Genomic DNA, 27,551 nt, shown 5'->3' on the forward strand with positions numbered 1-27,551 from the left:
GGGTTCACAATCTATTCTCGCCGAGAGCCAAGACACCTAGCTAACAGCTAAACTCAATCACATCAAATTCAAAGCTTTAGTTTTCATTTGAAGTAGGTTCCACCACTTCTCTACTACCCCTCTTCTCACCATCACCTTCACCAATAGAAAAACAAGCGTTTAATTTCCAAAACCATTTTTATACGTACTCATGCATTCACTTCTCCTTTGTACATCAATCTTTCAAGGAAAAAATAATAAATTCTTTTTGAGTCTTCTAATCATTCGTTGGTCATGCGTAGGTATTCGGCTGAGGGCTCCCAAGACATATTCGCATGATCTTCCATAGAGTACTAGGGAGAGCTCACGGATGAGGAGCAATTTTTTTTTTATTAAATGAACAAATCTAGATTTCTTTAAATTCAAGGAATATTGTGCACAACCTAACAAATCTCATCAAAATAAAGAATGCCATTAAAAAAAAAGGAATTTTGAGATTGTGAATTCAAGGTTAAAAAATTATAATAAGATGGTTGTAAGATAAAAAAGGATTAACCTTCTTCTTCTAGGTAGATTTTTTTTTAAATCAATATCGAGTATTTTTTATATCAACATTGATAAATTTAATTTTTTTATTAATATGATAAAATTATTATTATTAAGTTGTGAACTCATTAAGATTGGTATGGTAATTTTGTTAATGACGTATGATATTACTGATGTGAAAAATTAATGTGGTGGGAAGGGTTATAATTTTTTCCAAAATAAAATAAGAGAGAAGAAAAAGGAAAAATCTACTAATGTAGGGCGTTAGTAGTGCAAAAAAGTATAGAATAATCTAATCCGTTAACACGTAGGGCCCAAGAAATGACCCATTTTTGCTGCCACGTCTCCAAAACCAAGGGCGCCATTACCCGTACCAATCCAAACAGACTCAAACAAAAAAATCCTCGTGACAAATTCACCTGAGTCTCATTGTTCTTTTGAATTTTTTTAATGGATAATTTTGTAAACTGAATCCCGTGAATCTCATCCGAATTCCAATTTTTCCAATTTCCGTGTTTACGCCATTACCGCACTAACAAACAAAGCAAACAACTCACGAATCTATCAAACAAAAAACCATAAACAACAGCTCTGATCCTCTGCATCGCATTAAACCACAGCCGGCGCCTCCATAACTGACACGTCATTATTTTTATCTCACCGACAGAGGAACGCGGCAGATCCGGGCCCCACAATTGGTTCTCCGTTCCCTTTTTTTTTTCAGAAAAAGAAAATTTAATTGCTCAAAATCAACTCTCATTGCATGTGACTCTTCTTGTTGCTTTTTTTTTTTATTATTATTACAACTAGAAATTCTCCAAAGTTCAAATTAAATGGTAAATCCAAATACTAGGTCCTATGATTTTTGTTGATTTTAATATTCATTTGTATTGAACCAATTTTCATGAATTTTTATCTTGATCCAATGCATCTCTTCACCCATCACATTATCCGACGTGAGTAGATAATAAAAACAAAATGTACATTATTGATTTAGAACCAGACATGGTTCAACAATAAGTACCTGGTAATAAAGTTTCGCTAATTATATCCGTTAAGATATTATCTTATGTTATAGGAATGATACTCACATTAAATGCGGTTAATTAACATTAATTGAATGATTTCAATTCATTAAACCAGTAGATTTACTCACAAGTATTGTAAGATTTGAAGTGAATATCATCCTAATATAATATAGTATTATGATAATTACTCCTTTAACTTATCCATTTAGGTGAAAATTTTTTAGAAGAAAATAGAATTGTTTTCCCCAACAGTAACGAGATTCCCTTCTGCCTTTCAGATTCACTCGGCAAACATCATCAAATTTTCCTGCCCTGCCTGTCTGTCAGAGCGGGGTTCAGCCTCTCACACGTTTTCCTTTCTTTTATTTTCTTTGCGATAAATCATTTACCTTAAAAAAGAAAAATTAAAAAATAATCAGTGCTGGCTGCCTGGTGTGGTGGCTGTCTTTTTGCAGCTTGGAACCTTGTCTAAAGGCAAAGGCATTCTGTTAGAGGAGGTGACTTTAGAAACTGGAAATGATTACCCTCAGTAATTATCGGTTGGAAAATCTGTCTTAAGATTTTCTACCCTTTTTGAAACCCCTAAGGTAAAAAACACTTCAAATCATTTCAGCAAGACAGCAACTGCACGATGTATCATTAGACAGAGAAAAAAGATTAGCAAAAAAAAAAAAAGAGTTGTGTTTCGATTGCAGACAAAGAAAGGTGAAATGAAATGAAATCTTGTAGCTGAATTTAGTTCTTTTTCTTCCCCCTAGCATTTTCTGATAGTTATGGTGTCCTCCATATTTGGCATTTTTGGGAGGTGAAATGACATGAAATGTTGAATTACTAGGGAAACGCCGTGCAGAAAATGGAAAGTTTGGTATGGTTCATTTCATATCGACTAATGCTCTCTACTGCGGTGTGTGTGTTTGACAATAAATGAAGCAGTGGAGCCACTCTAGAGAGTGCTCAAATGGAAGGAATGCGCGAAATTTGAGTCATGAAAAATATAAATAATTGAGGGAGGTTGTCACTGTCCAGCGTTCTCAGCACGAGTCAAAACATGATGTTATGATAAACAAAGCATGTCCTTTTTAGGTTTACACCGCCCATTTCTTCTCAGATCTACGTACACACCCAAGTTCTTATACGTCGACTGTCGGTTTTATTACATCCTTGGATCCAAAATTTCCATTATTTACGCATAAATAATTTTGAGGAGGGGTTTTGCCTCCACGCATAACAGTAATTTCAGTAGTAAAATTTGATCTTCACCACGCTAAATTGGGTTTCGAGGGAGAGTCTTTCGTAGGGAACTGCGTTCATTTCTTTTTCCCACTGGTCTCCGTAGCTAATCTCTCTCTCTCTCTCTCTCTCTTAAATAATTAAATACGAAATTAATGTGATTAGAGATTTGATTAATATAGTAGTAATATAAAATTATTGTAATTAACAGTTGGGCTCGAACTGTAGTGGTGGCGCTTTAGCGCGTATATTAGTAGAGAGAGCACTGTCTGAAGATAAAAGCTTGGAGGAGAGTTCAAAAAAATTGTCTATATTCATTTATGACGAGTTTTGCGTTGAGTTAATTCATACCATCTCAAAATTTTTTTCTTTGAATAATTATTATGATTATATAGAAAGAGAGAAAGTATTTTTTCAGCTTTTCACGAGCTCTGTCGTGATTGGATCGATACAGAAACCGCCTACACTCTTACAGCATCAAAGGGAGCTCGCAATAAAGAAGACAACAAGAACCAAAACAGTCTTCTTCTGTAGTTTTAAATAAAAGGAAAATCTTCTTAAATCCTCATTTGATGAAATTTCGCTGATTTCAAGCCTGGTTTTCCGCTATCTTTCAATTTCCAGTTCTGCTCTTAGAAACAAGGTACTGTTTTTGTGTGTTTCTCCTAGCTGTTTTTGAATTTGTTAGATTTGATCAGATTTCGATTTTCAAATGATTGATCGGAGATGGACTTTTGCTCATTTTAATCTGGGTTTTCTTTAGATTTTAGCATTGGGTAGCAGAGATAAGTGAATTTCAATGAAAAAGAAGTGATTTTGAATGGAAATGAGCTTACCCTTTATTTCTTTCAGGTGGCGGAACTCACTGGAAGTTTGTTATATGGAAATGTATCTACTTTACTTTCCTTTATTTCCTTCGAATCTTGAATTTCCTTTCTTTTATTTTTTTTCCTTTTGTTTCAGTCTTAGAATCGTTCAAAAAAGCCATTTCTTCTTCTCCTTCTTCCTTTCACTGTTTAAAATTTGCTTTTTTAAGAGTTTCACTTTCAGCAGGGTTAATGGATCTAGTATCTTGAAATTGGGAAAAGATCTCATTTTGATTTTATTTCAGTGCAGAGTTTCATTGCTTAGTTCACGATTGTCTGTATTACGTTTTTGAGAAGAGTATTACCGGGTTAGCTTGTTCGAGAGTGATTTGAGTGGGATTTTTTTCTTTCGTTCAACTTTGACAACTTCACTGAGTTGTTTCTAGAAAGTTGCCTTTTTTTTTTCCTCTGGCTAACTGTTGGGGATTTCAGGTAGGAAAAATGTCCAGGCCTCTGCATCGAGGTGTATCTGGAATACGGATCTCAGGCAACAGCAATGATTTTTGGGACTCCCAAGTGAAAGCTAAAACAGAAAAGGATGATTTGGATAGAAATCGTTCCCCTGATCAGAGCTATTTATCTCTCAGGTTTCCTTTTCGGCTACTTTTTCCGGATAGTTCTCCTCTCAAACATGGTGTCACTGAGAATGGTTTTGCATCTGATCCCTTCAGTGTTGGAACGCCGAGAAGCCGACATAAGTTAACAATGCTATTTTTGAAGTTAAGTTTAATTGTGATTGTGATTCTTGCTCTCACTGGATCATTTTGGTGGACAATCTCCATTTCAACATCATCCAGAGGTCATATATTTCATGGTTATAGGCGACTTCAAGAGCAGCTTGTTTCTGATTTGTGGGATATAGGGGAGCTTTCACTTGGTCCTTCAAGGTTGAAAGAAATAGAATTCTGCCCTGAGGAGTCTGAGAATTTTATTCCTTGCTTTAACGTTTCAGAAAATCTTGCTTTGGGTTATTCTGACGGTAATGAGTATGATCGATTGTGTGGACATGGTTCAAGGCAAAGGTGTTTAGTTCTTCCACCTGTGAACTATAAAATTCCTCTTAGGTGGCCAACTGGGGGAGATGTCATTTGGGTTGCAAATGTTAAAATTACTGGTCAAGAGGTATTTTCCTCTGGCAGTTTAACCAAGAGGTGAGTGAATGTTTCTCTTGACAGTCAACATCATATCTAACTGCCTTCATCCCCCATCCCTTTCCCTGTTTCTTTTTTCTTATAGAAGTGTTTCTTCAATCCCTTGATTTATGCAATTGCAGGATGATGATGCTGGAGGAAGAGCAGATTTCTTTCCGTTCAGCATTGCTAATGTTTGATGGTGTGGAAGACTATTCCCATCAAATTGCAGAAATGATTGGACTGAGAAATGAATCTAACTTCATACAAGCTGGGGTAAGTGGGTGTTTTCCTTGGCATACACGTTGAGCTTGTACTGTTCCTTTATTTATATATATATATATATATATATATATATATATATATTTTTTTTTTTTCCTTTGTCTATTTAATTCTAGTAGGGTTATTTCTGTTTAGCTTCGAGGTTGGTATATATTTTAAAGTTATCATTTCTTGCTTGACAGTATGGCAAATTGTTAGGGATTACATTTAATTGCCACCTTTGGCTTCCACATTGTAAATTTGGCAATATGGGCCTGAATTAGCTTAAAGCCGTCTTAGTAGCTAATTCCAACAAGACTGGAATTCTGTAGCCCCATCATTTCATTAGTTTCTTTTGCATTATCAATAACAATTGACGTTTCTAGTCTACCTGCCTGGTCTGAATTTAAGGCTACTGTTGCAGGTCAGAACCATCTTGGACATAGGATGTGGTTATGGTAGCTTTGGAGCACATCTCTTTTTCAAACAGCTTTTAACCATGTGCATTGCCAACTATGAGTCCTCAGGCAGTCAAGTTCAACTCACTCTCGAAAGGGGCCTTCCTGCAATGATTGGCTCTTTCAATTCAAAACAATTACCATATCCATCTCTTTCATTTGATATGCTGCATTGTGCACGCTGCGGTATTGACTGGGACCAAAAAGGTATCAGCTAACAGTTTGAAACTTTGCTAGTTTAAAAATTTGCTGCTTCTTTCCCTATCTTTTCATCCCCCTCCCCCTACCCTGGTATGGTATAATTTTCTTAAGTTAATAGAGGCAATCCGTGTTGGGACATATACGTAGGCCTAGAATCATTTTTTATTTTCAGTAGTAAAGGACATAATTTTTTTTGAATGTTCTGTAAATATAATTGCTAGCCAAAGGTCTTGTTTGAGTGCTTTTTGATGCATTTGTTGGCAGTTCACACCTGCCAACCAATGTATAATTTAACAGAATACATGAAAATCATGGTCAACTTCATTTTATCTGTTTAAAGTTCAACAAATTGGCCACACTCCGAACTCTACTTTGCTATTGTAATTTTTAATCATGTTTTTACTCCTATACATGACTTGTATCAATTTTTTTGTGTTTGAGCTGGTAGTAATTAAACTATTATTTTAAAATGTGTGCTACAGATGGTATTTACTTAATTGAAGTTGATAGAGTTCTAAAGCCTGGTGGATACTTTGTGTGGACTTCACCTCTTACCAATGTTCAGAGTTTTCTTCGTAACAAGGAGAAGCAGAAAAGGTGGAATTTTGTTAGTAATTTTGCAGAAAGTCTCTGTTGGGAGTTGATGTCACAACAAGATGAAACTGTTGTGTGGAAAAAGACCATTAAAAAAAGTTGTTACAACTCCCGGTGAGGCAATTTTCTTACTTGATTTACAATTCATTTTCTTCAAAACTATATGAACCATTGGAAATCTTTATTATCTGAGATCAATAGGTGGTCCTGATTACTGGTATCAATCATTTATGTGTCCAGGAAGCCTGGTTTTGGTCCGTCAATCTGCAGCAAAGGACAAGATGTTGAATCTCCATATTATCGACCTCTTCAAAACTGTATTGGTGGAATGCATAGCCGCCGATGGCTTCCTATTGAAGAGAGGACAACCTGGCCTTCTAGGTCTAATTTGAACAAGAATGAACTAGCTTTATATGGTAATATGATGTTCTTTGCATGCTTATGTTAGAAGTAACAATTTCATCATGATAAGCAACAATGAGCAGAAATTTTTTACTGTCACTCCTGATGTATCTGTTGGCTAATACTTTTAGTATTTTATCAGGTCTACACTCTGAAGAACTCAATGAGGATAATGCGAACTGTAAAACAACTGTTCGTAATTATTGGTCTCTTCTATCACCCCTAATATTCTCAGATCATCCTAAGAGACCTGGTGATGAAGATCCTTCTCCACCTTATAACATGCTCAGGAATGTGCTAGACATGAATGCTCGCTATGGTGGTTTCAATGCTGCATTGCTGGAAGCAGGGAAGTCTGTCTGGGTCATGAATGTAGTCCCAACAAGCGGACCCAACTACCTTCCCCTGATTCTTGACAGGGGCTATGTTGGTGTATTACATGATTGGTGATTCTCTTCTCTAGCTAATTTTCCTTTTCTTTTTGGGCTGTGTTGTTTTAATATCTTCCTTATATGCAATTCATTATAGCTGAAGCTGGAATGACCCCTTCTTATAGTAATTCCTATGTTGCCAAACTGTAATGATATTCAGCAACTTAATATACTTTGGTAATATCTTTTCTCTCTGGAGTAAAAAAAAATTACATGCAGTGAGGAGAACCTGCATATGATTGTAAGACTTAACCTGAAGCAAATTCTGCTATAGGATGTATGTTCTGTTAAAAGTTTGATGTGTTTACTGAAACTTGGATTGTTGTTACTGAGTTCGAAGTTAGGACACCATATTATTTGATTAGGTTCAAAGTTAATTAACCATGCTTAAAATGTGATATGCTTGGCATAATGCTTTTCTGAGCAACGTATACCTTTCCTTTATAGTTTAATGTTTCTTGTTTTATTTGTCTTATGATCCATCCTTTTCACTTTCAGGTGTGAAGCATTTCCAACATATCCTAGAACTTACGATATGGTGCATGCAGAAGGACTTCTATCCCTTGAGACTAGTCAAAATCGGAGGTGCACCATGCTTGATCTATTCACTGAGATAGACCGGTTGCTTCGTCCAGAGGTACTAAAACTAGGCTATCAAATCAGGCTAGCTTTTAGTTCCTTTCATGCTTACCTTCTACTGTTTCTCTATTCCTGAAATGACATAAAATTAGCCATAGCTGGATAAAATTTAATGCTTAATGTGGTATTACTCGCCAATTGTTTTTCTTGTCGTTATAAGTAAGTGATAATTAACGTACACAAATACACACGGGAAAGGAGAAGAGAAGTAAAACGCTTTTTCACTTGGTTGGTGCTCCCTAACTTTAGTTTGATATTAGAACTTTTGTTGCTATATTTGTGGCTTTGACGTTATTTTTCACTTGTAAATGTGAATGTCTGTAAGAACATTTGTGTATGTGAAAAATTTAGGGATCACATGACTAGAAGAAAGCTTCTATCAGTACCACTCAAAATAGTAATGTATTAAGTCATGTGACAAAGCCAAAAGGTTTAACAGTCTCATATTACTTCTGTATCATGTGCTGATCTTTAATTGATTATACTGCTTAAGCAAATCTCAGGATTTGGTTGGGAATCGTGATGCATGCTGGTCTTATATTATCAAAAACTAGTTTAGGAGAGATCTTCAGAACGTGAGTTGTACTATACAAATAGTTTTGCATATGTTTTTAACGTAAATGTCAATTAGTATTATGCTAGTAGTGAATCTCCTTTGTGTCATCAAAAGAGTGCTACAGAGCAAATTAGTTTACTTAAATTCTATCAAATATGAGTAGACCTTTTGCAAATGGTTCCAATGGTTTTGTTTTCTACTGCTATGCTTTAATATGTTACATTTGATGGTTGGTGCAGGGTTGGGTAATAATCCGCGACACAGCTCCTCTAATTGAATCAGCTAGAGCTCTAACAACGCGATTGAAGTGGGATGCCAGAGTTGTAGAAACCGAAAGTAACAGTGAGGAGAGACTCCTTATCTGTCAGAAACCTTTCTTTAAGAGACAAGCAAGCTGAGAACAATCTCTCGAGGAACCCCAAGTTAAAGTTCTTGGTATTCAAATTCATTTTGTGCATGTTAAGTATCAACATAAAGCTCCACCGAGGAAGGGGGATACCATATATTTTGAACAGAAAGAAGAAAGCAGAAAGATAGTAGAGGAAAAAGAAAATGAAATCTTTTGATGGGACCAACCACAACTCCTATGGAGCCGTAAGGCATACATAGGGCCTTGTAATTACTTCAAAATCCGAGGCACCATTGCAAGTGAATTCATAGGATTAGATTTAAATATTCATGTCATGTCTCAGTACAACAATACAACCACATGATTAAGATTGTGAAAGATGATTACAGAATAAGCAAGTGCTACTACCTCTGCAGTACAGAAGAAGAAAAAAAAAAGTCCTTGGCAGTGCATTTGTGATGAAATTTGTTTTCACTTCATTTTATCATTTTCTTCCATTTCATTTACCTTCAATGGAAACTAATTTTGAATAGCAAGTGAATTGAACCATTTTCTTGCTTTGAGTCATGCCTATGCTTTGTCACATAGTGTTTGAATGTTTTGTGTCCCTGGTGTGCGGCAGATCATTAAATTGCACCATTGAATACACGTGATGACTAGTTTTGGTGATGCATTGGAAGGTCGGCATTGAAGTCAAAGTGCATTTGTAGATGAGACTCCGACCTACCGTGTCTAATGCACTTCAACTGCAATTGAATTGAGAATTCTACTTGAAAAATTTGAGGTATCGGTGTACTACGTTTTGGTCGGTGGACGAATGTCTCTTGACACAATCATATTTGCATTTCAATGTCCTTTATTGATGGATGCCTGCACCGGTGAGTGAGGACTCTGGAATGTTTTGTTTTTTAACAGGCTGGCAGAAGCATAAAGGTTTTTCCCATGGCCCATGGGGGACGAAGGGTACAGGATATAACAGATAAGCCAGTTTACTTGCATCTGAACATTTGATTTAATAAAATTAAATATTTAATTTAATAAGTGTATATATATATATTTATTTAAATTTTTCTTTTTTTATAAATAAAAAATAATTAATAAGTCACATAATCAGTTAATAATGCTTTATTGTTTATCACACCACAGCAGCTACATTTATTAGGCATGCCTTTCCTATCAATAAATTAAGTACCCATTAATTTTCTCAAAATTTTTAAGGTTGAGTGCTCATTTTGAAATTTAACATTTATCAAATTTTTTACTTTTGAATTCAACATATTATTTTATTCAAAAAGAGATGTAATTTATTGGATTTTATTTATTTAATGAATTAATGTCAAAATTTAGTATATACAATTAATAAAACTAACCATTGCTATGTGAAGGTGATTCTTAAAAATATATATATGAATCCCATAATTTTATTAATAGTAATTTACTAATTTTTATCATAATTTTTTTATATGGATAAAATGGAAAATATTGCATTTTAATTGAAAGAAATAATAAATTGCATCCTCAAATGAAATTTTGAAAATGTTAGATTTTAGAATAAATATTTAACAAATGTTTAACGTAGAAAATTGGTGTTTCAAAACAAAATAAGGAACTTTCGAAAGAACATTTAAAATTTCTAGCAGCCGACCTTAGCTCAGTTGGTAGAGCGGAGGACTGTAGTAGGAAATAACCTTATAAGCCATCCTTAGGTCGCTGGTTCGAATCCGGCAGGTCGGAAATCTCTTTTTTAACAAATTTTTGAACAATTTTTTTTGATTAATACACCACAAAATTTTGGCGCCGAATCTGAGAAAAACCGTTGAATTGTTATAGCCATATTAAATTTATATCATAACCAAAACCTTAAGTAAACAGTCATGGTCATGGCTTGGCGCTTCTTCTTCCTCGGGATACCCCTCTTAAACCCTAACCCTAAATTCCCAAACCCATGCTCTTTCTCCACCTCTTTCCTCATAACCAAAACACCTAAAAAGCACAAACCCAAGCGCCCCAAACCCGATTCTCCCCGCACCCGACCCGTCACGCCCGACTCCAACAAAATCCCCCAGTTCGAGTCCCTCCTCGACCGCGACGCCACCTTCCGATTCCTCACGAAAACCAAAGAATTCCTCTCTAAACAATCCGAACAAATTCTCCCCCTCGACGACGCTGGCAAACTCCACCGCGAACTCGGATTCCCCCGCGGCCGAAAAGTAGCCCGATCCATTGCCCGCCACCCGCTCCTCGTCACCACCTACCGCCACTCCGACAACAAAATCTGGCTCGGATTCACTGACTTGATGGATCAATTACTCCTTGAAGAGAAATCGATCATGGAAGCCGTGGAGGAAGATCGAGTTACGAAAATCTGCAAATTATTAATGATGTCGAAAAATAAGCGGATTCCATTAAGCAAGATTTATCATAAGAGGCTTATATTTGGAATTCCAGAGGATTTCAGGGACAAAATCGGAAAATACACCGATTATTTTCGCCTAGTGATTGAAGATGATGGGAAACAAGTCCTTGAGTTGGTAAACTGGGATCCAAGTTTAGCTGTAAGTGCATTGGAGAAGGAGTTTTTAGTAAATGAAGATAAGGTGAAGAAAGCTTTCAAGTTTCCGGTTAAATATGGGAAAGATTTGGGCTTGGAAGAAAATGATGTCAAGAAACTTAACTTGTTAAACACATTACCGCTGGTTTCGCCTTATTCCGATGGGTGGAAGTTGGATTTATGGAGTTTGGAAGCGGAAAAATATAGGGTGGGGATTATACATGAGTTTTTGAGCTTGACTTTGGAGAAGAGAGCTTTGATACATCATATTGTGGAGTTTAAGGAGGAGTTTAGTTTGACTAGGCAGACTTATGAGATGCTCAAGAGGCAGCCTTGGACGTTTTATTTGGCGGGGACAGAGATGAACTGGGCAGTGTTTTTGAAAGATGGGTATGATGAGAATGGGAATTTAATCGAAAAGGATCCACAGGTGCTTTTTAATGAAAAGCTTTATAAGTTTGCTCAAATGCAGGATGAGGAATTGAGTTCTGAATTTGGGGAGAAATGATAACGAGATTGATATTTTTTAGTGGTTAATCATGTGGATTGAGTTGCTGAATAGAGAGTCAAGATGGGCTCCAGAATACAGCTGGAGGGACAGAGAGTTTTATGATCAAGGTGAATGCTGCATTTTACATATGTAAGGTATTGAAGATTAATTATTTGCAATATGTTGTGATGTTCATTTTTGTTAATCTTATTCTCAAAATAACTTTTTGTTCCTTCCTGGCCTTGAATATGTAATAGAAGTTGCATAGCTGCTCCAAGCCCTAATCTTTTGAATTCAACAGTTCACATGAGCATAGTAGTCATGATCACATATAAAGATCTGTCAGAAACCATGTTTTCTGTTGCAGTGGTTGAAATTGCCATAGGTGGAGCCCTTATCTAGGAAGGATTGCATTGTCTGTGATCTTGTTTGAACTTTTGTAGTTTCCTAATCATGTTTTTGGCTTATGTCAGTACTTTTATCTGTCAAGCTTCAAAATTAGATTTCAATATAAGCTCAAACCCTTCTAGACTACATGATAAACATTGTGTGATTTATAAAGCTTAATTTCTTGCTTCATCTATGATCTCTTTTTCCTTGCTATGTTTTCTTTCCGTATGGTCTTCTTTGCATGTCCTGAAATTTACTTCTTGCACGTTGTTCATGTCAAGAAAGATGCTATCAAGGGCCCCAGTTTGGCTGATAGGTTTAACAGGCATCATTGAACTACTATGGTGTTAAATTATAATCTAAGAGAAGTTTTCTGGTCCTCCTTGATTTACAGGCCAGACTCATGAAAAGCAAGGTTCCAGTCATGCATTTCTTCACATTGAAAAGGGTCTTCTGGTTCTTTCAACATTAGAGTCAATCTAGGATCATTGCATTTGATATGCTGCTAGATGAGTGGTTCTGGTCTCTTAGAAACAACTCTCAGTGAGTGGTCTAGTCTCTTTAGAGTTAACTCCATAATTTGCAACTTGGCAGAAAATATCGATGGCCAATTGCCTGAATCTTACTGGCAAATATCCAATCTCTTTCATATTGAAATCTGTGAATGATACATGCTGGTTTTGTTTGAGTTGAGATCAGTGTTCCTCTTGTTTCCAATTGTCAAATCAAGATCTCTATTCTGGATCATAACTAGGGATGAGTTTCAAGGTTGTTTTTGACAGCAGAAGTTACAGGTCCTTTTCAAGAATAAAACCTTCTGTACTGTTCTTCATATTGCTAATACGTCGATGCTCTTACTATTATCCAATTGTAGTTAATACTCTCTGCAGTTAATAAACTAAGCAAACACTTTCTTTTTCTTTATGTTAGAGGGAAAAGAAAATAAAATGCAGTGTGTGTGTGACAGAAATCCTACCTTCTAAATATTACTAATAAATTGGTCAAAAGAATTCATTGACACTCAGTTCAGTTTTTTAACTAATAAACTTTATCATCTCTCTTTTACATGGTTTTACCCATCACTAGTGATTAATATGCTATAATAAGTTGGTGAAAAGTGAAATATAGCACCTTTTTTTCAGTCTTCACCTTAGTTATATTTTATATGAGATCATATTGACAAATGATATAAAATTATGGCATGATATAAGGGTTTAGTTATGTACCATGAAAGTATAGGTAAGTGCAAAAGGGGAAAAAGGTCTCCATTCGAGCAGGGATGATAGTCTCGGTTCCAATAGCGTCTTATATAAAAGCTTCCCTAGAATACACCTTTTGGGGCTTTTCAATCGGTTATCTTTTGTCTGTGCAAAGACAGTCTAAGTGAGATGACTTTATTTTCAAAATTACACCTTTTTATCTAAAACTTACGTCCGATAGAATTTTCTTGCTACTTTATGTCTTTTTCTGCTCAGGGACCTTTTCTATGTTAGGAGGCTTTAGCTCCTAAATTACATTTATCCATTTCCTAGCCTTCCACTTCCTAAATGCATAGCTATTTCATATAGTATATTTCTGGCTTTAATATGCCTTTATAATTTCAAACGGTATGTGTGGTGATCTCGGCTGCTTAGCCTCCCTTGGTAAAGCATAGGGCTGAAACATTTGACATTGTAAATACTATCTAACATTTTCATGCTAATGATCTCAATCTTGTCTGATTTACTTAACGTGCATATATGCGAAAAGTGTAACTATTCCTGTTAAGTTGAGCAAAATAGAAATGAAAACTGCATGCATTAACACTTGATTACACCACACAAACTTAAGTCGAATTACCAAAAAAATAACTCCAAACATGATAAGGGGGAAGACAAATGTCTGCATAGCAAGCAGTCTTTAGGGTCACAACACAAAATAAAGGAAATTTAAAAAAATTCCCTTGAATTCTCCAGGTAAATTACTGGGAAAATCTCTTACGTGATGAAGAAGCTTGTGCAGGTGAATTTAGAGATACATGATGACGACTTCGGCTCTTTGATTTATTCTTGCTCCTCTGCCCGGTTGCCACACTGCTTCTGTGCACACTGGTGGATGTTGATGCACCTTGGCTTGCTCTTTTTGCTGCTTTTCTTCTAGAGTTCCAGCTGCCGCTCCCTAGGGCAGCTTTGGCAACACTATCAGTGAGCACTTCCCTTGCTCTTTGTGGTTTGATGGGTTGCTTGTTCAGGTATGTAAGCTTAGAGAGTAAGCTACAAATTGCCTTGCGCAGCTGGTCATCACTGATGTTGCTCTGAACGGGATTTCCCAACAGATTCAATGCTTGCAATGAGTTGAAGTTGGCAACAAGCTGGCCCAGCGCTTTTGTCGTTGTTATCTTGTTGAAGCTGAGGTCTAAGACTGTCAACTTCAAGAGCCTATGTAGCCCTTCGACATCACTAATCTTGTTCCCAGCAAGATACAGTTCTTTGATCAGCGTGCAGTTTGACAGCCCTGGCATCATAAAAAACCGCAATGCACTTTCAGAACTGCGTGCAATTTATTTAAGGAGAATGTCTTCTGAAAATTTAACCAGAAAACTTTTGAGGTGAAAATTGGGAAACAGATGTGCAAGTTAATTACCATGTCCAATTCGAGCAATGCGATTATAACTGAGGTCAACTACTCGCAACCGAGTTAATTCTCTAAGTCCTTCAATAGTGTGGATCTTGTTTCTTGACAAGTCGAGTGTGTGAAGACCCTTTGGAAGTGATCCTGGAGTAATGTGGGCTGCCAAGAAAGCAAAAATCAGAGTCATATATCTCAATTCAAACAAATAACCATCTTAAACTATCAGTAACTTTTTTTGAACACGCCATACCTATAAAGTTGTTTGACAAATTGACAGCGCGAAGGCTGGAGAAATGTGTGATGATTGGAATGGCTTTCAAACCTATTCCTGAAATATGAGCAACAGTTGAGGAAGAATTGAGAGACTGAATGACGCTATTGGCATGTAAAATCTCCTCAGACAGATTGATATCTTGACGCCGAGTCAAGTGGGTTGTGCTTCTGGCTGGTGATTTACCAGTGTCAGGAGAAGGTGGAAAGGTTATACCCTCTTCGCCATTCCCATCTTCAGCAGGCTGTTTGATTTGGGTTTCAAGATCTCTCACCCACTCATCTACTCTCGTGAAGGATGATGATCGAGCTGGGAACGCAACCCATTGGTTCTGGGGCCATAAACCAGAAACTCCTGTTTGAAAACCATTCCAGCTCTGGTTGTCATCACAGTTGCCGGTAAAGTCTTTGTTCAAGGACTCTCCGGTAAATGATCCAGGTGATTCCATCTTGCTCAGTTTCATCGCTCGATGTGGCTCAATTGTATCTGAAGAGTATCCACCTTGCTGGTTCAAAGTAGCAGTGACAGGAAGAGGCCGTGGTTTTGTTGTCCAATGTTTGTGCAAGTTCCGGTGGCTCCAGAGGAATAATTTCCACCATAACCTTCTGCTTCTGGAAGGCAGAACTTGACTCGAAGAATGTTTTTTCAACATCACTCTGTCAGCACTGCAACGAGTCATTACAGAAGCTGGGCTACCAGGATAAAAGTCGTCGCTTACTCTTGCAGATAACTCCTGCAATTCTTCAAAGGATTGAGGCTTAGAAGGAGGTAACTGATCAGCTACCTTTCTTAGCACATCCCTCGTCTCCAAATTAGAGCAAGAGCGCTTAAGCTTTGGTGAAGCCCAGAACTCAGCCCTCCCGATCCCTGGATCACTGATATGTCCACTTTGAATCATATCAACAGCCTTTTCAACATCTTTCTGTGCTTGGTACATAAACTCTTCCTTTACTTCAGTATCAAATAAAGATGAAGAATCCAACCTTTTGGTTCTGAAATCAAATTCTTCTTCACCTGAATTGGCTACATGGGCTTGGAGATCTAAGTCAGAGTTATCTCTCTTAATTGAGGCATTCTCTTCATGCTCATCTTCCCCTTCATATGCTATCTCTGCTGCTTCACATCCAACAGGACTCTCATGGCCGATTACCTTGACATTGCAAAGAGAATCCTCCTGAAAGCCAACAGGTACAGGGACAGTAAATGTTGTTGATTTCAATTCATCACTCTGAAAAGGTTGCACCGGTTGTTCGAGCTTAATTTGGAGGGTTCTAACCCCTTTATTTAGTTCAACAGCTTTTGAAGACACATCACCCCCCTACAAATAACAGAATGAAGAAGATGCAGCTGGAAATCACCAGATACACAGAATTGAACTAATATGAAAATTAAAACCCTTCTCACCTTATCTTTCTTTTTCTTTGCGGTCAAGAGAGAGAAGCAATTGAGTTTTGCCATTTGACAAAGGTGACTGATTCCAATTGTCAGAGAAGCCTGAATAGATGCACAATTTATTTCCGTTTTTCCCCTTTTCTTCTTCCTCTTCTTGAACTTTGCCTATTGACGCTCACATCTCTAACCAATCCTTAAATTAAGCTTTTAACAGTGAAAATTTTGAGTTGCAAAGATCACATGGAGAATGATTGATCAAAAGTTAGCCATAATCGATAGGAAGGCACCAAACCAATGACCGCGTGCAATCGGAAGGTGAATGATCACCGGAAATAAGAGGGCCAATGCCTTCTCCGGCTTGAGAAGGTTTCACTAGATTGTCGGCCAGAGTTGTATGCCCAGCTTCTCTCCAGAAGCTTCACCAAATCCTTGTTTAAAACCTCTCCTGTTTATTCACAAGACCAACAAAACAAACCAGTGAACTCCAGAGCTCCTTTAAGGTAAAGTGTTTTTCACAGTTATTGGAGCAAACATGTCTGCCATATTAGATAATTCCAAAACCCCATTAAAAAAAAGCTAGAACTTTATTGTCTTTTTTAAACAAACAAGGGAATCCCACAGAAGATCTTTTCCGAGTTCTCATTATTTCTTAATACTCATCGAATGCATTATACATCAACTCTCTCTCTCTCATAACAAACAATTCAAATTAAATTAATCCCATTGCAGATATATGAATTTAACATCCTAAGACAAAACTCCTCTCAGATTCTTACCAAAAAGTTGGATCTCGAATGCACATAGAGTTTCGGGGACGGATGAGTTAGAAGGAACATAAGAAGGAACCAGATTAGAAGTAGAAACTAACCTGTTGAAGCTGAACTCCGCCAGTTTGTTGATCAAACAAACTACTCTTAAGACTTCTTTCTTGAGCAACAAAAAATTTCCAAGCTTTAGATCTTATAAAGGAACACCAGATATTAGGGAGTAAGGTAGAAGTGGTGAAGGGTGAATCTTATATGCGGTGGAGGGAGGATGCAAGGCTGGAAGGAAGAGACTGGAAATAGGTAGTGACTTCAAACAGCAAAAAGAAACAAAATTAAGAGAGGCCGGTAGTAAAACGACATACGCGCATGAAATACGGTTTAATGGAACCCCACCTTTTATTATAATATAAATATAATCAAAACAGATGCCAAAATATTTTTACCTTTGATTTCTCTCCACTCGGGAGAAAGGTTTACAGTGGGGTATACGGGCCCTTCATGCCACATGCTTCTGAGTTATCCTGTCCCCATAATTTTCCGTGAGTGGAGTGGCCTTTTCATTAAATAATAATCAAAATTATCTCCACCGATGTGATTTCCTGTTGAAATTTTGATGTGGGAAAACGAGGGTTCATGATGATATGCAAGTGGTGCTCCTGAAGAGGATAAACGATCTTTTAGATTCTGGAAAATCACAGACGATGTTATGTCGTACACGATTGATGTTACAACGTACGGTCGTAGAATTGCATGGGACTCTCTGGCTTTGCCGCCTTGGTTCGGTGCTTTTGGCTTTAGCAGCTTTCGTGGATTACTTCCTCCTTCTACATGACCTATGAAATTTCGTCACGTCGGCAAATAAGCCTCTGTTTTCTAGTATTTTTTGACATATACGTTTCTTAATTCTTACTACTTGATTTCAAAGCGTTGGAAGATTGGTTGACATTAAAAGAGTAACTTGTCACGAACAAAAGGAATATCATTCGAACGTGGAAATTCATGGACAATCTGATTTAACGTCAATTGTTGAATTGGTTTTCATTTTCATTATAAAATAGTGATACTAACCCATGGTTCATTTGGTACCATGGACGCCACTTTATCATAGTAGGACCCCTTCCGTCGTGGATGAAGAAGGCCAGATGGCGGTGTCGTACGCCTTGCCGTGCATTGTTAGCCCAATTTTCTACTTTGTCGTGATCTGTCTTTCACTTGCTGAAGTCACCACTGACGTCTTTCCTTTTATAATCATCTTTCCAGATTCTTTTCATTCTCAATTCTCAATCTCTAAAATCCACGCAAATTTGTGAACCACGAAATTAGCATCGAAGGATCAATAATACGCGTAACTGTCATTTGCCTTTGGTGCCTGCTCACTTGCGTAATCAACCATGAGAAATCACGACGTCTTTTGTTTAATGACTGATTCTTCTCAATCAGTCATTAAAATTAGAGTTATCCTGGAAACTATTGTTTTTTTCTCTTCTGATGTGAAAGCGAAGAAATATTCTAATTAAGCCCGAAGAAGAGGAAGAAGGACCCTGGAAGTTTCACGCTTTCAGCGCAATGGAAGTATGGCCAAATTCTTTATTGACCCGTTCCTCGATCGTTAAGATGTCTTTCCTAGGACCCATGTATTAGATACTCGAAGTGGAAGCGTCAGACATTCCTCAATGAGGCCTTAATTGAGAGTAAAAAAATACTATCAACTAGCTCCTCCCAGAAAACCCCACGCTGTTTCTGGAAGGATGCCTTCCAATTCCAAGAATCTCAGGATATCAGCCTCATACGAACAGTCCTAGACTGTTTAGCCAGGGTGAGCTATATTCATCTCAAGAACAGTAAATCTAACTCTTTTTTTTTTTTTTTCTGAAAAAGGAAAATATCTAGAGCAACTTTTACCAGGATGGGCCATGCACTTGTTTGAGATTGGCTCTTCTTTGTCAACTTTTTTTAAAGTTAAAACTCAGTTTGTAATTATTGACCATGACATGCACATGCATATCACATGCTAACGATCTACTTCTGTGCATGCTACTCCCTGGAGGCCTGGACATAATTTATTCAATTATCACATCCCCCACCTGTTACAACAATATCTGCTGATCTCCAAGATCTCCCAAAAAAGCTAGAATCGCCATGGCTAAATCGAGAGTTGAAATACTGCTTTTTTAATTTCATCCCAAAATTAGATAAGGAAAATAATTGTCTAAAACATGTCCATGGGAAGACCTAATATATTTATGCTGTAACGTTCCGACTTATGAAAAGGAACCAAAGCATGATAAATGTGTTTTCTCGGTGAATTAGGCATGCCCATGGGCGGACTCACCTTGAGGAGAGTGGTGTCACATGACATCACTCATTTAGCAAAAATTTTACTTTTTGTATAATTTTTATAGAGTTTTATTAAGTTTACTTAGTTAATAATATTAATGAACCTATTAATTTTTTTATAATTTTTTAAAGAATGGGATCAAAGATTTCAAGTTAAAGTAAATTTATTAAAAAGTAATTTATATATTAATATTTAAATATTATATAAAATTCTATAATTTAAAATTTTATTAAAAAAATTAAAATCTAAATTATGCTCAACCCGCAATAACGCCTTCTTTTCTTGGTTCTTAATTGTGTTTTTCATATTCTTTATCTAAAAATTCAAATTATATATCGAATGAGTGACGAGTGGATGAAGGATTGTTTGATGACATATATTAAAAAAAATGTATTTGATAATATTTCTACTAATGTTATTATATACCGTTTTCAAAACATGAAAAATTGTCGTGAACAATTATAGTTATTTTAAATATTTTTACTTGTATTAAATAAATGTATTGAAATTATATTTTCTTTAATTTAATGTTAAACTTTATATTGTGTAGATTTTAACATATTTATATTTTTTAATTATTATTATTATTATTATTATTATTATTTTAGTTGGAACACTACTTAAAAAAATTTCTGAGTTCATCCTCGGGCATACCTATAGCTGATGTATGGCTATATGCAAGTATACAACTATACATTGATGAGCATATGGTTTATGCTTAGTTACATGAATGCATATGGATATGAGAGTGCAAATTGATGTGCATAAGGTTGACATGTTATGAATTATAATTGTAAATTGTGATGTGAGTGGGTGTACTTATTTTAAAAGCTTTATTTGCCATAGGGGTATGCATGATTGCATGGTTATAGGGTTGCTGCACTAAACATGGTTTTATTGCCATTGGATTTGATAATCTATATGGCTGTTTTTTTTTTTTTGAAAAAAAAAAAGGGAAATGTGAATGAAAGGGTAGGAAGAGAGGAGACTGCATGACTATGCATACCCTATCTCTATCCTAGAAACTCAAAACAATACAACAAGTGAAGAGTTACATCGACCCAGCAATTGAATTTAGAAAAAAAAAAAAAAACCCCAAGTACAACAGTACTAAGTAAATCTGTCGTGTAAAAAAGATAAAGGTAGTGATAAAACATGGAATATCAAGGGGTGGAAGTGAACCAGTTCATGTTTTTCTTTTCTTTGTATACATTTCCTGATGGATAATGGAATACAGATTACAAAAATGAAAGGTTTTGCGTTATATGGCATGTGACATCCTCAGACAGCACTGCAGATATTATTATATCAAATAATAATATGAAAGACCGAAATTCTGAATCAATATAAAAGCAAAAGGAGGGAAATTGGGATTTGGGAGAGAGGACTCGCACAATTTTTCTTGAGATCCGACAAAAAATCATTATGTAATGTACGTATGTATGTAACCCCATCAGCAGGTTGACAACAAAACTTTACTATAAGCTGAAATATGAAGAGTAGAAAGACCCTAGGAAAGGGGCACTGATGTTGATCTGTACAGAACCTCATTAAGTATTGGGGGAAATAATTTTAGAGAGAAAGAAAAACAATCTAGCACAGTTTCTGAATCTACTGACTTGCCCCACTTACATGGCTGTTGAGCATGATCTGAATGATGGCTTTGATAATTTGAGTGCTGTTGAGTATGATTTGAAATGATGACTTCGCTAATTTAAAGTGCCATGGAAACTTGATTTGAAATGCTGGATTTGATAATTAAATTGCTATGGATCATGGTTGGAAATGCTGTTTTGAAGCATATTTTGAAAAAAAATATATTAGACGATTAAATTGTAAAGGAAAAAATATTGAAGGATTAAATTAAAAAGAAAGAAAGTGTTAGAGAATTAAATTGAAAAGGAAAAAATGTTGCAGAAATAAATTAAAAAGAAAATAAATTTGGAAGACCAAATTGAAAAGAAAAATAAATATTAAGAGATTAAATTGAAAAAAAAAGATAAAAAGAAGTGAATAACGTGAAAAGAGTAAAAGGCAGGGATTAATGAGCAATTAGTTCATTACATCCGTCCAAGTTGGGGGCTGTTACCAAGTTTCCTTGGTTTGTCCGCCCAAAGCGTTGTCTTGAAGCATTCTCATATTTCTATTGGCAGAATACTCCCAAACTGCTTCGATTGACCTTTACTCGCCATATCTTTGATTTGAGGCTGGGAAAATTGTAAACAAGGTAAGATTGAACTTCCTCGCAGCTTGAGCTTTAAATTAAACGATTTATAATTTTTGTTTCTGTCATGTTTCAACAAAAACTCATCCTTTCTAAGTTTGAGGAATTCTAGAATTCTAGTTGGTTTTGGTTTGATTATAAAGGAAAGAATTTAATTATTTAGATATTGGAATTGTGATTTGAAAGATAGGAATTATTAGCTAGAACATGAAACTAGACTTCAAGATTAGGGTTCGTTTGATAACCAGAATGATAAATTGCTGGAGAAATTTTTTTTTTGTAAAATAATTTACTTTTATTGAATAAATTGTCAAAAATTAGGTTAAATATTCCGAATTATATTAAGAAAGTTAATTTAGTCTATATCTTTTAATTACATTTAAATAAATTTTTAAATTTTTATTTTGCATCAAATAAGTCATTTTCATTAATCATTAATTAACTTATGATAGTCAACGGTATAATCAGTAATTTTTTATGTCACATCATTTTTCATGTGATATGTTAATATGTTATCTTGATTACGTTAATGTCACGTGATATAAAAAATTACTGATTAAAAAATATATTTTTATTTTTTTACCCATTCAAATGTTCAAAAATTACTAATTAAAAATTTAAAACAAAAAATTAAAAAAAAATTAATTATTTCAAACTGATTACTATAATTTCTTAATTGATTACTATCTTCTTCTTTTTTAAAAAAAAATTTTCATCTTCTTAATTGAAGTCATTATTTCTAAAAACAAAAACCTAAATCTAATTGCATAAGTCAATTATGTACTCAAATAGCCTAAACAAATCAATATCCACAAACAAATCTTCACTTTCTTGAACATTCACTAAATCTAACGTACTCAAAATATCTTCTCATTGTTTGCAATTCTTTTTCTTCTTTTAAAAATCGTTCTTTGAGTAGTCTTTAATTTTTAAAAATTGTGAAAGATGTGGAGAGAGATTTTACTATTATTAGTGGTAAATAAATTTAACACCATCAGATTTCTCTTATAAATATTAAGAAAGAGAAGAGAAAGATTTGACTTTTTTTTTTATTGTGGAACAACGCGATATGTCTTTGCTAGTTTTAATATTATAAACGTTGTATGTCTTACTTTTACTCTTCCTCTTTTAAAAATCGTTTCTGGGTATTCTTATATTTCTCTACATCAATTTTTAATTGAATTGGAAAAGTTAGATTAAGTATTTTTTTTATTAAGAAAGATGGCTTCAATTAAGAAGCATGGTAATTAATTTGCAGCAATTAGTTTTTTTTTTTTTAATTTTTTGTTTCAAATCTCTAATCAATAATTTTTGAACATTTGGATGGATAAAAAAGAAAAAACATATTATTAGTCAACATTTTTTTATGTCACATAATCTATCACGTGGCATTAACGTTATTAAGATGACACGTCAACAAACTATGTAGAAGATGATATGATATAAAAAATTGTTAAGAGACTTTTTTGATCTAAAATAAAAGTTCAAAAGTTTATTTGAATGTAATAAAAAGATATGGGCAAAATTGATTTTCTTATTATAGTTTGGGGGCTTTTTTGGGTATTTAGTCAATTGATAAATAGGAATAGATTACAAAACAAATGTGACATTTGATTTTCAAGTTAAAATTAAGAATGAAAATGAAAATGAGAAAAATTAAAAATAATATTTTTCAAAGCATTTAACCACATATAATAATGAAAGTAAGCTCTAATTTTCAAAAAAAAATTCATCTCATCAGTTTTTTTACCATAACACTATAAAAATATCAATATTCATCAATTATGTAAAACATCCAAAGCCTATATTCATAAGTGTGTATTCATTAAATGATAATCATTGAAATATTTTTTGTTATAATTATTTGTAAAATATATTCAATTTTTAAATAAAAAATATTAATTGCATTGAATGATTTCATTAATTTTTTTTTAATTTTAATAGTATTGAATAATTTAAATAGTAATATTTTAAGTTAAAATTTTTTGAAGTTAAATATTAATATTTTTTATTTTTTCATATTTTAAGTTAAATATTAATATTCATCAAACTTGTTATGCAAAACTTAGTATAAGAGTAGTTTTTCTGTTCTTCAAAAAATATCTTATACCTCTCAAGAGTGTAAGACATTTTACATGGTTAATAAGTATTTTTCCTTATTGACCCATAAACGTTTTATATTTGGAACAAATTTTTCATCTTCCAAACAAATATAAGTTTTGAAAACATTTTCAGAAAAAAATTTTATGTCAAATCAAACAAACTCTTAGTTAGTTAATTCTGGAAACTTAAATGCAAAGGAATTAAGGAAAGTGTGTATATTTATAAGTGCTCATGGGACGCTAGGAAGCTCAATGAATTATTGGAGGATTGATAGTTGGAGGAAAAATCACAATGTCACTAGGAGGGGATGTGCATTTAAATGTTTTAGAAAATGCGCGAAAAGTTTTAAGTGTGCTCTGCTCAAATGTTTTTGAAATGTGCATGGGAACAAGCTTTGTGTATTGCTACACTGTGATGCTATGTGAACAATTGAATCACTATATACATATTGATATGAACTGTTATTATTGTACATTGGAAGGCATGGTAGTTGAGTTACGTGTCATATGGATATATAGATATTAATTGTTATCATTATGAACTGTGGGGCATGGTAGTTGAGCTTCGTGTCATGTAAATATATAGATATAAATTGTTATTGCCATGTGGTTGCCATGTGGTTTTGTGTGTGTATGTGAATTGCGATCCTTCTTTAGTCATTGTTATAATGGTGATTGATAACTGTTAACGTATGTTGAGATATGGATTGCGTGCCTTAGATGGGCTGTTGAATAGCATGATGAAATATGTGTCATGCCTAGTAAAGTAATAAAGAATTACTGATTTTTATATTGGCATTGTTATGAACATGTAATATGGGCTTCAGATTAATGATATGCTGTTTATTGTGGACATTTATGCATAATGCATAGCATAGTCGTAGTAGGGCAAAAATACCATTGGTATGTGAGGCGAAGTACTCTATTGAGCATTTCCGAGTGGGGTAGAAATACTATTGATTGTGCACTGCCAAGTAGGGCAGAAATACTACTTTTTGAGCACCACCAGGTGGGGTAGAAATGCCACTGATCCTGCAGATGTTTAATGGGGGAAAAATACCACTATTGAGCACCGCCAAATGGGGTGGAAATATCACTGATCATGCAATGCCGAGTGGGGCAGAATACCACTGTTGAGCATCACCGAATGGGGCAAAAGTACCATTAATTGTGCATGCATATTTACATTTGTTAAATTGTGAATAATGAGAAAACATGCAAGGCATTGATGGTAGGAATTAATATGTTATGTTTTTTTGTGGGAATTGTACACTTTAAACCAAAAAAATATGGATGTAAGAGCATGGTCCTAGGCTGAAGGTGCCTAGTTTGGGTATAAGGGAGGCTCTCATGAGTTGGGATGCTTGGCATTGCAAATTGGGTAAAGTATGGAGACCTACTTTAAGAGTCTCTATACTTTTGTTATGTTTTGCTGGAAATTGCTTGTTTCTTATTTGTATTCCCTATAAGGGGCACGTGGTAAGTTGTTGGAATTGGTGGTAAGGTTTTACGTGAAATCGTGATAAATGTACTAAAGGTTTTATCTAGGCAAAGCTCATGTGCATTACGGGTTTTTATTAGGCAAACATGCATGATTTCTGAAATGAATGTGCATCGTTTATAAACTATTTCTCCCTATTTAATGCTTGTTCCTTTTGTTATCCTTCACTGAGCTATAGTACTCGTTATTTTAACTTGCATGTTTTTAGAACGAGACCTAGACGGGTCATAGATTCTCGAGAGGATCCTCAAGTGCACTTTTGGTAGTTCGAGACATTTGGCATTCGGTAGTACTTCCACACCTAATAGTCACTTTGTTGGTAGTTGGATGTTGGGCTATCTTGTTGATTGGTCATTGGACTTTGTAGGCTATATATGTACATATGTATGTGGGTTTTTTAGACATGTATGTAAGCCTAGTATAAGATAACACGGCTATGAGCTGGCAAACGTAATGTAGCTTTTGTTTATGCCAAGAATGAGTGTACAACAGATGTTATAGCAAATGGTTGTGCCTAATGTAAATATCTTGTGTTTAAATCCAAAAGATGGATGTGAAATGTTTTTCTAAGATTGATTGATTGCCTTTTTACGGGTAATCTGTAACTTTATATTAAAACTCTCTCCTAAGGACTTCAATTGGGTGCCATCTGAATTTGTCAATTGCACGACACGTGACGTACAACTGGAGTGGCTGTATTTATTTTCATTTCACGTGGATCTTCATCAGGTAAATCTTGGCCTGCCCGAGCAATTGGTCCAATCCATGGGCTGCTTTCGAGCAAAATTTGTTGGCTAGCGAGGCCTACTGTTTGGCTCAATACTGATGATTCTCAATTGCTTTCCATGTCAGAGATTTTTCCATGATTTGGTCGGTGTTTTTACCATGTTCAAGGTCTATTCTGCCTTTTGATTGTAAATATGCTTTTATTTGGAGGGTATTTTAAACCATTTGTTTAGTTCAATTATTTTTATGGTCTTTTCAACTCAACTCATAATTTATAGAGTTCTATATCATTTTTTTGTTTTCCGTTTCTTTTCCATATTATTTGTTTAACTTCCTCATCCGTTGTTTCATTCCATTTTGGTCTTTTTCTTTCTCTTCTTTACTTTGGTTCATTTTTTTTTCACCTCTTTTGACTCTTTTTTCCTTTTGTTCCTCTTAGTTTCATTTCGGTTTTTTTTTTTTCCATTCCTTTGCATGTTCTGCTTCTACATCTTTTTTTTTTTTAATAGTTGTTTAGTTCAACATTTGGCCATTTGTGGTTTTTTATTCTTTCTTTTATTTCTTCTTTGATTTTTAGCTATTTCCATTATGAAATGCTGAATGATTTTTAAAAAATTTTGATCCTCGGTTTTTGTAAAATTTTTTTAAAATTAATTTTAAAATTTATGTAACAAATAATTTTGCTATATTTTTTTAATCATTCGATGAATGGAGTTTTTCGTAGGTGTTTAATATTTTGGATGGTTATGTTTAATTAAGAATTATAGATTCCAAGTTTATGCAACTTCTCTTTAAGTATGAAAATGGTATTATTTTTCTCTTAAAATTTGACATGATTCCTAAAGTCTTATCTTAATTCTGATATTGGAATTGAATAATATGTGGATTTATGAGTTATGGTTGATGGATAATAAAATCTTTTCTGGTTATGTGCGCTTATATTATCATTTTCATTTGAGAATTAATTGATAATTATGATCCTTGTGGTTCTATGGACTTCGGTATTTTATGTTTTATTATAATTCTTGATTCTTCATCATAGTATTAAGTTTGTTTAGAAGGTAGAGCTTCCATAAATTCTTGGTTTAGGTATTCACCTTGATGCTCCCGGCTTTCAACTGAATTTGCTAAAGAAAAAATGATTTTAATTTGCATTAAATTAAATATTTCTCATAACTCCCCTGGAAGGTCTTTCTCAGGGCTTGAATACCTTAGGAACAATTAAAGTTATGGCTACCTTTACCAACATGGCTGAAAAACTAATTTATTTGTTATGTTAACCATTTGTTACCTGCCGGTGAGCATAGCACAGGCCATACTCTAGTGCTATATAAAATGTGGTTGAAGCTTATGTGGGCTGGGCGAGCTACTCCCGTCGGATTCTCGTGCCGGTCATGGCCCAGGGCGGGGTCGTGACATATGCAAACCAAACTTAAGGCGAAAAGGTGCAGTCATAGCTGTTGCAGTTGATTGATTATGACATGAAAGATGGCCCTGTCGTCTTGGACCAAAAACCAAG

The 27,551-nt window shown here is 34.9% G+C and overlaps 3 protein-coding genes and 1 non-coding gene across 5 annotated transcripts; 3 read left to right on the top strand and 1 right to left on the bottom strand.

Moving 5' to 3' along the window:
• LOC18592141 (probable pectin methyltransferase QUA2) lies at nucleotides 2,985-9,237 on the top strand. 2 transcript variants are annotated; one of them, XM_007018688.2, is made up of 9 exons: nucleotides 2,985-3,426; nucleotides 4,082-4,800; nucleotides 4,923-5,055; nucleotides 5,465-5,705; nucleotides 6,182-6,407; nucleotides 6,534-6,709; nucleotides 6,838-7,141; nucleotides 7,625-7,763; nucleotides 8,561-9,237. In XM_007018688.2, exons 2-9 carry the CDS (start codon nucleotides 4,091-4,093, stop codon nucleotides 8,717-8,719), a joined length of 2,088 nt encoding a protein of 695 aa, XP_007018750.2. In that variant the 5' UTR covers nucleotides 2,985-3,426; nucleotides 4,082-4,090; the 3' UTR covers nucleotides 8,720-9,237. The 2 variants fall into 2 exon arrangements, with proteins under 2 accessions (XP_007018750.2, XP_007018751.2); XM_007018689.2 differs by having other exon boundaries at nucleotides 6,182-6,296.
• Nucleotides 10,311-10,404, top strand: TRNAY-GUA. Its single transcript has 2 exons — nucleotides 10,311-10,347; nucleotides 10,369-10,404. It is a non-coding gene; the product is annotated as a tRNA-Tyr (tRNA).
• LOC18592142 (protein ROOT PRIMORDIUM DEFECTIVE 1) lies at nucleotides 10,365-12,278 on the top strand. The gene has a single exon (XM_007018690.2). The coding sequence runs from the start codon at nucleotides 10,545-10,547 to the stop codon at nucleotides 11,727-11,729; it is 1,185 nt and encodes a 394-aa protein (XP_007018752.2). The 5' UTR covers nucleotides 10,365-10,544; the 3' UTR covers nucleotides 11,730-12,278.
• LOC18592143 lies at nucleotides 13,880-17,490 on the bottom strand. The gene is made up of 5 exons (XM_007018691.2): nucleotides 17,243-17,490; nucleotides 16,387-16,819; nucleotides 14,962-16,300; nucleotides 14,724-14,870; nucleotides 13,880-14,594 (listed from the first exon to the last, which is right to left on the bottom strand). Exons 2-5 carry the CDS (start codon nucleotides 16,438-16,440, stop codon nucleotides 14,062-14,064), a joined length of 2,073 nt encoding a protein of 690 aa, XP_007018753.2. The 5' UTR covers nucleotides 16,441-16,819; nucleotides 17,243-17,490; the 3' UTR covers nucleotides 13,880-14,061.

The sequence above is a fragment of the Theobroma cacao genome, chromosome 8, assembly GCF_000208745.1.
Source record: "Theobroma cacao cultivar B97-61/B2 chromosome 8, Criollo_cocoa_genome_V2, whole genome shotgun sequence".
NCBI classification, from domain to species: Eukaryota; Viridiplantae; Streptophyta; class Magnoliopsida; order Malvales; family Malvaceae; genus Theobroma; species Theobroma cacao.

Bases quoted from the DNA above. Each gene is read 5' to 3' on its own strand.
- LOC18592141 (XM_007018688.2), top strand. From the start codon at position 4,091: ATGTCCAGGCCTCTGCATCGAGGTGTATCTGGAATACGGATCTCAGGC. The intron at 5,056-5,464 runs GTAAGTGGGTGT...CTACTGTTGCAG, and splicing joins CTAACTTCATACAAGCTGGG to GTCAGAACCATCTTGGACAT. The intron at 6,710-6,837 runs GTAATATGATGT...GTATTTTATCAG, and splicing joins GAATGAACTAGCTTTATATG to GTCTACACTCTGAAGAACTC.
- LOC18592142 (XM_007018690.2), top strand. From the start codon at position 10,545: ATGGTCATGGCTTGGCGCTTCTTCTTCCTCGGGATACCCCTCTTAAAC.
- LOC18592143 (XM_007018691.2), bottom strand. From the start codon at position 16,440: ATGGCAAAACTCAATTGCTTCTCTCTCTTGACCGCAAAGAAAAAGAAA. The intron at 16,301-16,386 runs GTGAGAAGGGTT...TGTTATTTGTAG, and splicing joins CAAAGAAAAAGAAAGATAAG to GGGGGTGATGTGTCTTCAAA. The intron at 14,595-14,723 runs GTAATTAACTTG...TTATGATGCCAG, and splicing joins CATTGCTCGAATTGGACATG to GGCTGTCAAACTGCACGCTG.